Source organism: Equus przewalskii, chromosome 6, assembly GCF_037783145.1.
Source record: "Equus przewalskii isolate Varuska chromosome 6, EquPr2, whole genome shotgun sequence".
Taxonomy (NCBI): domain Eukaryota; kingdom Metazoa; phylum Chordata; class Mammalia; order Perissodactyla; family Equidae; genus Equus; species Equus przewalskii.
In genome coordinates this window covers 87,353,464-87,366,317 of record NC_091836.1, presented here as the reverse complement: position 1 = coordinate 87,366,317, position 12,854 = coordinate 87,353,464, and the positions used below count along the sequence as shown (strand labels likewise).

General features: G+C 44.7%; 1 protein-coding gene across 5 annotated transcripts in view; it reads left to right on the top strand.

Moving 5' to 3' along the window:
- E2F8 (E2F transcription factor 8) overlaps positions 1-12,854 on the top strand; it is a 16,110-nt gene extending 3,256 nt beyond the window's left edge. For 3 of the 5 annotated variants that reach the window (XM_070624481.1, XM_008530520.2, XM_008530521.2), the window contains exons 3-14: positions 150-428; positions 796-952; positions 2,611-2,925; positions 3,148-3,309; positions 4,996-5,133; positions 5,523-5,573; positions 6,111-6,314; positions 6,870-6,957; positions 7,214-7,745; positions 11,081-11,213; positions 11,331-11,725; positions 12,089-12,854. In XM_070624481.1, the coding sequence (XP_070480582.1) occupies positions 150-428; positions 796-952; positions 2,611-2,925; positions 3,148-3,309; positions 4,996-5,133; positions 5,523-5,573; positions 6,111-6,314; positions 6,870-6,957; positions 7,214-7,745; positions 11,081-11,213; positions 11,331-11,725; positions 12,089-12,271 (2,637 nt within the window). In that variant the 3' untranslated portion in view covers positions 12,272-12,854. The remainder of the gene's footprint in view (positions 1-149; positions 429-795; positions 953-2,610; positions 2,926-3,147; positions 3,310-4,995; positions 5,134-5,522; positions 5,574-6,110; positions 6,315-6,869; positions 6,958-7,213; positions 7,746-11,080; positions 11,214-11,330; positions 11,726-12,088) is intronic. The other 2 variants (XM_070624482.1, XM_008530522.2) reach the window with 1 other exon arrangement.

The following is a 12,854-nucleotide window of genomic DNA, read 5'->3' as shown; positions in this document are numbered from 1 at the left end:
ATACAGTTACTAATTTAAACAACTCCACAACCTGATGAGGCATTTTTTTCCTTAGCAATATTCTATTTATTGTCCAATTTCTAGAGTCGAAAGCTATCTGAGAAATCCTGTTTTACAATGGATTTAATGATTTACTTGTTTTAAACCAGGAAAATCTCTTTTTTGAGCCACATAAAAGGGGACTGATGAAAACACCTCTGAAAGCATCCACGGCAGTGAATTTACCGTTGCCGGAGAGCCAGCCGGACTTCGGCCCTTTAACCACGCCCACCAAGCCCAAGGAAATCGCCCATGGAGAACCCTGGACGCCAACAGCCAACCTGAAAATGCTCATCAGTGCCGCGAGCCCTGAGATCCGCAGCAGAGACGAGAAAAGGGGGTTGTTTGACAACAGAAATGAATTACCTGAGGCCAAAGATTCTTTACACGTAGGTTCGCAGAGGAGCCGGTGGAGATTGGGGTTGTGGGGCGGCTGGAAGCTTTTGGGGAAGTGCCGGCAATATAAATCATCGCCACCCACAGACTTACCAGCCTCCTTCAGAGCGCCGGAAAGGTTTGGACCCCATCAAACATAGCCCTGAGAACTCTGAACCTTTGGCTTGTTTTCAGTTCAGGCTTCCCTTTCAGATCTTCCAAACAGTTTATACTGGCTCCCCACCTTCCCCCCAGCCCCCAAATTTTGCAGCTATTAATGCAAAGTACGTGTATATGTATCACTTATCGACTGCAGGTGCCCTGAATAAATCTGTCAAACTTTATTTCAGAATAAGCCGTTATTCACCGCTTCCTTTGTAGGAACACTTATCTGGAGACGAATATGAGAAATCCCAACCGAGTCGAAAGGAGAAAAGTTTAGGATTGTTGTGTCTTAAGTTCTTAGCGCGCTATCCGGAGTATCCCAACCTTGCTCTGAATAATGACATTTGTCTCGACGAAGTGGCCGGGGACCTTAGTAAGTATGCACAGAGCTCCCCAAAACCGTTGCTAATTAAAGGAACTTTATAGACACTCCTTCAGACCCACGCTCGTCTGGCCAGTGTTTGTAATGAGACAGATAAGGCCACAGGGAAGTTATAACTCTCTAAAGCCCCGTTAATTTAAGAATAAAGGCATATAGTTTCCAATTCCAGTGAGTCTTAGAAGCAAAACGTCACCATGGAGATTGTTTCTGACTGCGTTTCAAAAGCTCTGAAGCTTTAAAGCAAGGCAACATTGTTTGATGACTTGTTTCATAAACAGCTACAACTCTGCAGCTCATCTTGTTTCTCATTGAAGAGCCAGGCTGCAGAATAGTTTCGACCCGTTTATGGTGAAAATCGCCTTCTGTGCGTGGGAGCAGGGCACAGACGCTCCCTGCAGCTCAGCGCTATTCTGAGGACCAGTGTTTGCTGAGTGTTTTGTTTGGCAAAAGTTACTACGTCCCCTTGCCCCCTTTTACTCCTAACATCATAGACTCAAATCTAGTTATAGCTAAAAAAAAGGATCTGTAGCAAATTGGGGGTACCTTCGGGGTCATGAAAATATCATAATCTGAAACGATGATGAGATATGCAGGCTGTTTTAATATATAACCACCAGGCGTGAAGAAAGTTTTGCCTTTCTAATACTTGTATATAAACATCAACTTTGTTTTACATTTTAAGAACATGCCATTTAGATTCATCTATTCACATACACTGCATTGTAGCCATGTGGGATGTACCCTTTAGTTGAGCAGGTATCTATTGATCACCTACTGGGTGCCAGGAAATGTAACAGCTTGGGATAGCATCCTGAACAAAAAGAACCAAATCGCTGCTCTCAGGGAACCTGCATTCTAATGGGGGCAATCGATAATATGCAGACGGTGATGATAATGTATGTTAGAAGGTAACACGTGCTGTGGAAAAAGATGTAGACCAGGGCGCAAGGGGGTCAGGAGTGCTGGGGGCGTGCTTTCCAATTTTAAATTAAGTGGTCAGGTCCGGCCTCAGTGACTCGGTGACAAGGACTTGAAAGAATCGAGGCAGAAGGCTGTGAGCACGCGGGAGAGGGATTCCAGACAGAAGGGACAGCCCAGGACAAAGGCCTTCAGGCAAGGGCATATCTGGCAGGGTCCAGGAACAGCAAGAAATCTCAGCACCTTGTCCCTATCATATGACAGCTGTGTGTGTGTGTGTGTGTGTGTGTGTGTGTGTGTGTGTGTGTGTGTGTGTGTGTGTTGGGGACTAATATAAGAAACAGTTGTAAAGTGTGGGATTTAAAGTATTAAAGACTTGGCCTTGCCACTTACTGGCTCTGTGCCTCAGGATGAGCTCCTCAGCCAGCCTGAGTCTCTATTTCCCCATCATTAAAGTGTGGATAATAATACCTACTTCACAAGTTAAGGGTAAAAATTTCCAAAAGCTGTATGACACGTAGTAGGCCCTCCATAAATGTCCCCTTTCTGATTCATATTAACCTTGTTTGTCCCCTTTGAGAGCAGGGACTTGTCCTTCTCATCTTCACACTCTTTTGTCGAACGTAAAGAAAGCTATAGCACCCAGCATATATAGCATAATAAAACATTCTGTTCTGCACGTATGACAAAACCTGATCCTGTCGTAACGTACAATCGCTCGTTCTTTGTAGAGGTGGAGCGTCGACGCATTTACGACATCGTGAACGTCCTAGAGAGTTTACACATGGTGAGCCGCCTCGCCAAAAACAGGTACACTTGGCACGGGCGACATAATCTCAACCAAACCCTGCAGGCTTTGAAGAGCACCGCGGAGAAGAACAGGTACGCCAAGCAGATTATGATGATCAAAAAGAAAGAATACGAACAAGAGTTTGACTTTACTAAGGGTTGCAGTATAGAGGATCATATCGTCAAAGACGACACCGACCAAAATGGACAACCAGACGTGTGTTTTGTCGAACTCCCCGGAATGGAATTTCGGGCAGGTGAGAGATGGCCTTGAAAAGCACGGGCTGCCTGGCCCTCCTCGTGGGTCTAAAGAAAAGGGTCCTCAGGGAACGCTGCTCTAAAGCTACAGCTGCCTGTCACGTTAAAACGCTGCAGTTGTCAACCGTATGATCACTTTGTGGTATTTTTAGCCTTGTTACTTTAGAAGTCGCATGTCCCTTCATGAATTTTAATTCTCTAATCCTCATCCTTCTCCAAAGCTTCTGTAAACAGCCGCAAAGAGAAGTCTTTAAGAGTGATGAGCCAGAAATTCGTGATGCTGTTTTTGGTGTCAACGCCTCAGATAGTAAGCCTAGAAATTGCTGCCAAGATTTTAAATGGGGAGGACCACGTGGAAGATTTGAATAAAAGCAAGTTTAAAAGTAAGTGTCATGACTGCCATGGACTTTTGGACCTATGCGCAAAGAAGAAAATCAGTTACAAACTGATTTCCAAGTCCATTCACTATATAAACAGATCATCTGTAATTATGCTTTTGTCTTCACTGCTCCCCCAGAAGCCATGATAGTACTGCTTTTGCTGACTTACAGAACTCAAAGATATGTATATAACTTCTCCTATTTGTCTGACACTTTGGCTTAGAAACAGTTCCTCAAAAGTTACCTCATTTGATGCTGTAACATTGCCCACATTTTACGCGGATCGACCCGGGTGCCTGAAGGCTAAATGAGCAGTAATTGGAAAGTGGGCCTGGAACCCAGGTCTCCGCTCTTTCCACTGACTCTCAGATGTAATGGTATAAACAACTTCTAAAATTATGCCCAGAAGCGACCTGCAGCACAGTTGGTTTGCCATTCTGAAAGAGCGGTTTTAGCCAGACTGCCTGCTCTAAGTTGGAAGGGACCATTGACTGGGTTCCTAATGCAGACTCTGCCCCCGCCTCCGTAACAGACTCTGCAGGAACCCCCACAAAGAGGAATAGAGAAAGGGTGTGGACGGAAGTGCTCAGCAGATGGGGAGGGGCCTGCTGCACGCCCATCTCTCCTGAGAGCGTTAACAAACCTCCCAGTAGGGCCAGAGGCCAGCCTGAACACGGGTCACTTGAGGGACCTGGCTGTGTGGTGAGGAAGAACCACCCCCCAGCAACAGCAGAGGCTGTGAGGAACGTCTGGGAGCTGCCACACAGACTCCTCCCCATGCCTGTGAAGCTGTACGAGTCCCATGAAGGTATATTCAGACATCCCCACGTTGAAAGTGTCTCTATAAAGACAAAATTAAGGAGACAGTAGGGGCAATAATGCTGTAATTGGATCCGGAGATGTGCAACTTCAGAATCCACACGTCCTGATGCTACTGGTGGGCTGCCTGCTTTTTCAGAGTCACCAGGTTTCGGCTCTCTGTTTCGCTGGTTACTCAGAGCCTTAGAAGCTATTCCAGGAACTGCATATGTGTAATTTGCTACATCCCCAGGTAATTCAGAAACTTCTGGCATGAGGTTTCTGTGAAGAAGGGGCTTGATGTGTTATTTTGTACTATCAAGCTGGAAGTAAAGGCAGACTTTTTGTAACAAAACTTTTTAAGATATGTAAGATTTGAAGAATTAACAAATTGATGCATTGCATATTACACAAGAACAATATAAAAATTTATAAATTTTGATGGATCCTGGAATTTTCCATGCTTATGATATTAAGTAACCTTATTGTTATAAACTATCACAAGCAGGGAAGCGATGCTTTATTTCTTTCATTCATACAATTCTTCTGAATCCCCATTAGAAGATGCCCAGCAACGGTGACTTTTTATTTAAAAATCTGTGACGTAGTTCTCTACTGGGTGATCTCATTAAGTCATTTTTCTTTTTTCAACATGTGCTTTTGTCCTTTCAAAATTCAGGACCAGCAGTAACTGAGTCTTTTCAATATTTAAAACTATTTTTTGTCTTAATTAAAGCAGTATCACTGGAATAGCTGAAGAAGAGCCACGTTTCTCTGTCTGACATTGATGGTTAGGATAGCTTCTTCAATATACATGAAGTCCTTTTGAAGCGAAGTCCTCTGATCTTTCATTATTCCATTAAGCGGTGTATATGCTTTCTTTCTCCCCAGCGAAAATTAGGAGGTTGTATGATATAGCTAATGTTCTGAGCAGCCTGGACCTTATTAAGAAAGTTCACGTGACGGAGGAAAGAGGCCGAAAACCAGCTTTTAAGTGGATAGGCCCAGAAATCAGCCCCAATCCCAGTGGTATGTACTTGTTGCCTTTCGTTCTTTGCTTCACTATTTGGAATTAATGCACATTTGGCGATACTCTCCATTCCCTTTCCTGCCCACCCTCCCACCATGGCGCCTTTGTGAGGTGGTTGTGATTTGGGATATGACCTCAGAGGGAGGTCCTTTGGCACAGGGATTCACAGTGCAGACTCTAGGGCCCGACTGGCTGGGTTCCTGTCCCAGGCCCACAGTCTACCAGCTGAGAGACCTTGAGTCAATTGGTTAATGTCTCTGAGATGGGGGTGCATTTCTTAAGAAGTGCCTACCTGGTGGACTTGAGAGTGTCTTAGTCCGTTCAAAGTGCTGTAACAGAACACCATAGACTGGGCAGCTTATAAACATCAGACATTTCTTTCTCACAGATCTGGAGGTGGAGAAGTCCATGATCAAGGTGCCAGCAGATTCCGTGTCTGGTGAGGGCCCATTTTCTAGACAGCCATCTTTTTGTTGTAACCTCACATGGTGGAAGGGGACTAGGAGCTCCGTGGGGTCTCTTTTATACGAACAATAATCCCGTTCATAAGGGCTCGGCCCTTATGACCTAAGCACTTCTGTAAGACCCCACCTCCTGAGATATCACTTTGGGCATTAGGTTGCAACATATGAATTTTGGGGGAGACACAAACATTCAGTCCGTAGCAGTGAGAGTCACCATATTTCATCAGATTAAGGCTCCACTGATTTTAAGATGCATGATTTTTTATATATCAGAAAGAAAAACCACTTAGAATTACACTATGGCACACCACTGGTTATCAGAGACAGTAGTTTCAGAGATGTTAAGGTGTGAAATACTACCTCACAATTCATTCAATATGATAAACAAGATTTTGTATGTAAAGCCCTTAAAACAGTGTCAGGCACTTAGTCGGTCCTCTGTAACTGTGACCACTTCCATTCCTAAAACCATCTTAGAACTGCACTTAACACACTGCCCCTTTCTACTGCAGGCTGCAGCCCAGTCATTACTTTCACCTCCTCTGATCTGGAAGTGAGGCGGTCCTCAAAAGAGAACTGTGCCAAAAACCTCTTTTCCACCTGTGGGAAACCAAACTTTACTCGACACCAATCTCTTATCAAACTGGTAAAGAGCATAGAAAGTGATCGGAGAAAGATAAACTCTGCTCCCAGCAGCCCTGTCAAGACCAACAAAGGTATGTTTTCAATCATATCAGGGGTCTACTCAGAAGAATTCCTCTTTTTTTGAGGAAGGTTAGCCCTGAGCTAACTGCCACCAATCCTCTTTTTGCTGAGGAAGACTGGCCCTGAGCTAACATCCACACCCATCTTCCTCTACTTTTTTTTTTTTCATATGTGGGACGCCTACCACAGCATGGCTTTGCCAAGCGGTGCCATGTCCACACCCGGGATCCGAACCGGTGAACCCCGGGCCACCGAGAAGCAGAATGTGCGAACTTAACCGCTGTGCCACTGAGCCGGCCCCAAGAATTCCTTTTTATCCGACTTTTTCCACTTACTTGATCCCTACGGGACTTGTTAGAGAATTGTTTCAATATCCATATCCCCAAACCTCTTGAAGCCTAACTTACACATGAATTAAAGGATAAGAAGTAATTTGTGGGGTTTGTCATTTAATAGCTGTGTGATTTTGAGGGGTGGTGCATGGTTTCTGTTCTTTTGACTTAGTGATGTTTCATCTGTATGATTCATTTTTGCTTTAACCACCCCCCCCCCTTCTTTTTTACCAGCTGAGAGTTCTCAGAATTCTGCACCCTTCCAAAGTAAAATGGCTGACCCCACAGCTATTTGCAAAATGCAGTTAGAAGAGCAATCAAGGTAGGTTGCAATGCTCCTTAGTGGCAGGACGCATTCCTCTGACCTTGCCTCATTAGGCTTGCTGACTTTATGTAAGAAGAGGCACTAGCCTTGGAAACCAGTGAGATAATCTTTCTATAACTCATATGCAATCATTACAGAAACTACCTGCTAGTTTCATAAAAGCGTGGCTTCAATTTGGGGAAATCTCAAGTGCTAGAACAATTTTAGAGAAAATGTGTTTCCGTGGTATCATGTTTTAAATCTTGTCTTTTAGTGAACCTAGAAACAAAGTGAAAGTACAACTGGCAAGATCTGGGCCTTGCAAACCAGTGGCCCCTCTGGACACCCCAGTGAATGCTGAGCTGGAACTGACGGCATCATCCCTCACCCAGTCCCTGGGGGTGGTCCCCCTGCTCCCCAGCCCACTGTCATCGGCGGTGCCCGTGATCCTACCTCAGGCCCCTTCGGGCCCACCCTATGCCATCTACTTGCAGCCTGCCCATGCCCAAAGCATGACGCCACCCCAGGGTCTAAGCCCGACAGTCTGCTCCACTCCCTCCTCTAAAGCTACAAGATCAAAAGACCCTGCAGATGCCACCACCGAGAAGGCAGCCAAGGATACCGCAAAGCCCAGTGCCTCCACCAGACCTGGAAGCTTGCTGCCAGTGCCAGAGAGACAAGGTACAAAGAACCGAGACAGGGAGCCTGCTAGAGAAAGAGGCTCCAAGAGGGCAAGCGTGTTCGAGGACAGTGCTTCCAAAAAGAAATTTAAAGAAGACCTAAAAGGACTTGAAAACGTCTCTGCGGTAAGTACAGCCTTAAACTGTGCACAGCTTTGGAAAGTCCCCAATTGATTAGAGGAGAATTTGGTGGCTTGTGACATTTAGCAGAGCAAAGAGCAGCCTCTCAGGAAATGAGGAACTGTTCCTTAGTATCCACAGTCCAAACAAGGCCCCAGACAACTAATCCCCTGGCTGCGATGGTGGCGGGGACATTTTTAACCTTTGGAGGAAGGGATTATTTGCTTCTTTAAAAGCACTGTGGGTGGTTGTCCGTAAGTCCATTTCTCTGTCACATGCTGGAATGCAAACACCTGTCGTGAAAGTCTTAAATAATTTACAAGTAGACGTAACCCCAAACGAACGGATGGATGCATAGGGTTCCTGTAACTCCTGCTTTCTGAGTCATTACCTAATGTTTGTTTGATGTCATGTAACTGGCATCTGTTGCCTCGAAGATAAATTGCTTCCCGTGTTTTTACTTTCTAACCTAAGATTTAAACCAAACTTTCTATTTTGTGTAAATAGAAAAATCGAACTGACCTTGGCAAATTGTAGGTATATTTGATGCATTGGTTTCTAAGGATTTTGATGTTCTAGATAATTTGTTTCCTGGGTGGAGTTTAGTTCAGGAAGAAATTAGCATCTACCGGATGCCACCCACCTACTGGACATCAGAAGCATTAGGCGTGTTTACATACATGATCTCATTTTCCTCCCTTAGGACAGTTAACGTAGGAACGGCGTTATTACCAAATAAATACCACTAACTGTGGAAGCAGAAGTTAATCTCTCATTTTGTCCCCGCTGTGCAGTTATGTTACTTCTCTACATCTTGTTTTCCACATCCATAGAGAATTTGTTCCACAGTTTTTCCATATCCTCCACTGGGTATAAAGCACCATGCTCTGGATCAAATCAAACCTGGCACCTGCCCTTGGTGCCAGTTGCTTTTGAGGACCTGCCCCAGGGCCATGTTACAGCTTTTGTGAGGTTATTACATGACCATCTACATAAAGGGGTTTTTGATCCTTTTAAGGCACCGAATAAGCTGAAGGATATTATCTGTAACTATTATTAAGGAGGCTTTAGAGTTTGTCAAATATTCCCTGAGGATGGCCTCATGGTAACCGTTCAAAACATCTATTATCTAAGCATAGTATCATTTGGCATTTAATATACATGCTGGGGGAAAATCACAAGGCTCGAGCTTGATTCGATATTCTGGGAGGTCCTTAATCTCTGGGCGAATGGGTATGATTTGATAATGGTCTCCTGTTGCTCGCTCAGCTGTTCAGGGTTAGGGTTTCCAGCGGATAGGTTTTCCACGTCCCCTTGCTTCTTTTTTCATCTCTACAACTTCATTTTGACGATTTCTTTTTAGCACTGACCGAGCAGAACCAAGAAAGTAAGAGAGCATGTGTTAACTCATTCAACAAACATTTACTAAGAATCTACACTTCTGGGGGTGGAGAGAAGACAGTACACAAATAAACACAAAGGTATCAGGTACTGAATGATAAGACCTATAGTGAAAACAAAACAGGATGCTGTGATAGGCAGAGGGAGGAAGAGGCCACTGTCGGCCAGATGAGATGACATGCGAGTCAAAATATGTCAGATTCCTTCATCTTGCTAATTTAATAGTTCTAATTTTTAGATAAAAGGAATTGGCATTATAGGTTGAAAGACTTTGTGATGAATGTAGTTTGTAGGAAATTGAAAAATAATTATGAGTACTACAGATTTTACTGAAGATTTTAAAGAGTTTAACCAGCAGCCAGAAAAGCTTTTACCACAAGAGTATGATTAAAAACAGCAAAGAGCAGCTGTTTGTAAAATGCCTGAATTCACCCCTTAAAAATTCTCTATTCCTGCAGCTTTCAAGGAACCTACTGGTAAAGGCATTGAACAGTACCAAGCGTCTAAAAAACAAAATTAAAAGTTTGTGGTACATTGTGGATTCTGAATTCACTGGTTCCCAAGGAAAAGATGGTGCCTGTTAACAGCTAGATCGAAGTGTAGACGGTTGTTTTGACAATGACGAGAAGAAAGATCTGGAGGAAGATAAGAGGAGGGGCCCCTGCTTTACAAGAGTTGCTTTTAGCTTTTTTCAGTCCTGCCCGTGTAAGGCTGAGGCCGACTTCCCAGGCAGCACAGCCACCCCTGCAGGCTGTCTCTGTTTGGTGAAGTACAGCGATCCCGCAGCCACGGGGGACACACACTACCGAACGTTCTGGCCATTTCTGTTTGGAATATAACTTTATTGCCTAAAACTGTTCTCTGTGACGGTTGGGTCTCTAACGTGAGTTAATTAATTCTCTTTTTTATCTGCAGTTTTTGAACTCTGGTGCCCTGCCCTTTCATTTGTATATTATAAGAGTGTTCTCTTTGGTATCATTAGAACCTAAAGTACTAGAAAAAAATCTTTAGTTGTCTAATTCCTTTGTTCTAAATCGAGGGTCAGCAAACATTTTCTGTGAAGAACTGGATTATTTTTGCCTTTGCGGGCCATATGGGCTCTCTTCAACTCTGCCATTGTACAAAGATTAAAAAGCAGCTAGACGCTACATAAGTGAACGGGCGTGGCTGTGTTCTGGTACAATTTTGTTTACAGAAACAGCCCGGAGGTGGATTTTGGCCCATGGTTTGGCAACCCCCTTCTCTAAATCAACATTTGTTAAAATGTTTTCCTTGAATACCAACACGACTAAAAATTTAGTTACCAAGTAGCTTGGGAAATGCGACATGCTGATGCCCCCCTGGCGATTTACAATGCATACCCTCGTGAAAGTCCCTCAGAAATTCCCCAGTAAAGACACCATTTTCCTTGGTTTAATTCTGCATTTCCCACACACGTTTGACCGTGATTCAAGTAGAGCCTCTTTGCATCCATGGAACTAGGGTCCCTCAGGATACTTTTTTGGGAAACACCGTTCTACATAATTCAAGAACAGTCAGATAAAGACAGGGCAGTGCCATTGTGGTGTCCAGCTGCATTGAACCTGGTCCTGACAGCACCCCGTCATAGCGAGAAGTCTGAGAGTAGGAGATAGGATGGCAGTGTCGGGGTGTCGGGGGGGGGGGGCGTGCTGGTGAGTCCTACCCCTAAGCAGATCAGTGCCAGCTTTAGGACGCTTCCTAAGACCATGCATGGCATTTCAGACACACATGGTTGGTGTTATTCAGGAGAAGTGTTGGAATGGGAGGGAGGGGTAAGGCCCACCCATGGCCCATCCCGTTGGGGGCTTTGGTCTAATGGGACAAACCACCACCAGGGGATATTAGTCCCGGCCGAGGCGCACGATCATCTTTCTTTCTGTATTTGTGTGTAAAATAAGCCCTTCCTCCTTGCTTTCTAGACCTTGTTCCCATCAGGATACCTAATCCCTCTCGCCCAGTGCCCATCCCTCGGGGCAGAGTCCATTTTGTCTAGTACGGAAAACTCAGGTACAGTTTCCCCAAACCACAGGATCTACAGCTCCCCAATCGCAGGTGAGTGTGTGGAAAACAACCCTTCCAACGTGGGTCACTCTCGAGTTCACTTTAGCCTTTCGAGCTTCTCGGACAAATGCCTGTGCTTTTAAGATATTTTGCCGCTTTTCTTTCCAGGTGTTATTCCAGTGACATCATCCGAACTCACTGGTGTTAATTTTCCCTCTTTCCCTGTGACGTCTTTCAAGCTAATGGTCTCGCCAACTCCCGTGGCAGCTGTCCCTGTCGGGAGCAGCACGGCTCTCACTTCGAGCCACGCCATTCCCGTCCAGAACCCAAGCTCAGCCATTGTCAACTTAACCCTGCAGCACTTGGGACTCATCCCCCCCGGTGTGCAGGTGTCCGCCAGCCCCGGGCCTGGGACCGTTCCCGTGTCTCCAAGAATAGAGGCTGTTAGTGTCGCCCCAGACAGCACGGGCACTCAGCAAGGACGGGCCACCCGGTACGACTCGCCAGTGCCAGGCCACAACCAACCGAATGGACAATCAGTTGCTGTGACAGGGGCACAACAGGTGAGAGTGTTTCCGTTCAATTCATGTTTTTCCTTAGGTCATCAAGTCCAAGTATCACTCTCAGGGGAGCTTACTTCCGCTTTTCTACTTGGGAAGGGATGGAAGAGTGAGGAGGTTGAAGGCTTGCCGTCTTCCCAAACCCAGGAAGAGGGCCCAAGGAGTCCTTATTGTCGGGTCATCGTGGGGTTTTTTTCTCGCCTTAACAAAAATAATTGAGAATGTAAAACTCACCCAGGCTTGCCTAGCCGATTTCAAGGCGAGCGAGGCTCCCGCCGTGTGCCTGGTCCAATCTTCTAAGACTGCCGGGGCAAGCCTATCTATGTGGGTTTGACTTCTTTCTTCCGTTCTTTTCTTTCCACTCAGCCTGTTCCTGTGACACCCAAAGGGTCACAATTAGTGGTGGAAAGTTTCTTCCGAACCCCAGGTGGACCAACAAAGCCAACAGGCTCAGCCTGCACGGATTCCGATGGTGCTAGTAAAACCTCTGTTGGAACACTCTTTGTCCCTCAGCGAAAACTGGAAGTCTCAACGGAGGATGCCCATTAATGGACAGACTGGGCTTCGTTCACTTTTCTAAAACGTTGTTTAATGGAGAAGATGTACTCAGACAGATTTGGAGAACACGTTCTCTGAAAATACTGTAGATACGTTGGGAGTTTACTTAATTTCAAACCAAACACTTATTTTCGTACTTATATATATATACACGCATATATATATATATATATTTGTATTAAGCTAAGTTCAGCCATCAGTCCTGCAAAATGAAAGTAAAATGTTGGACTAAGGTGTAGTAACTTCTGGGAGGAAAGGGTTCATTATTTCAACTGTGCCTATGCTATTATGCAAAGTAACTGTGTTAAAGTTTACATCTCCTTGAGTGAATATGTGACATGCCTAACGCAGCATTGTCTTAAACTTTGCACAAAGAAGATGCTGTGACATACAATGTTATATTTTTAAGTGAGAAGGCAATAGCTATATTTTTTGTAATTTCTTTAATCTGTTGTTGTTACAATATGTCTTTTTGTAAAGTTAGCAGCGATCCTCAATCAGGTCTATGGAAAAATTATTTATAAAATGTATTTTTAATCATAAGTTGTTCAAATTAAAACTTTTCTAAAATGTA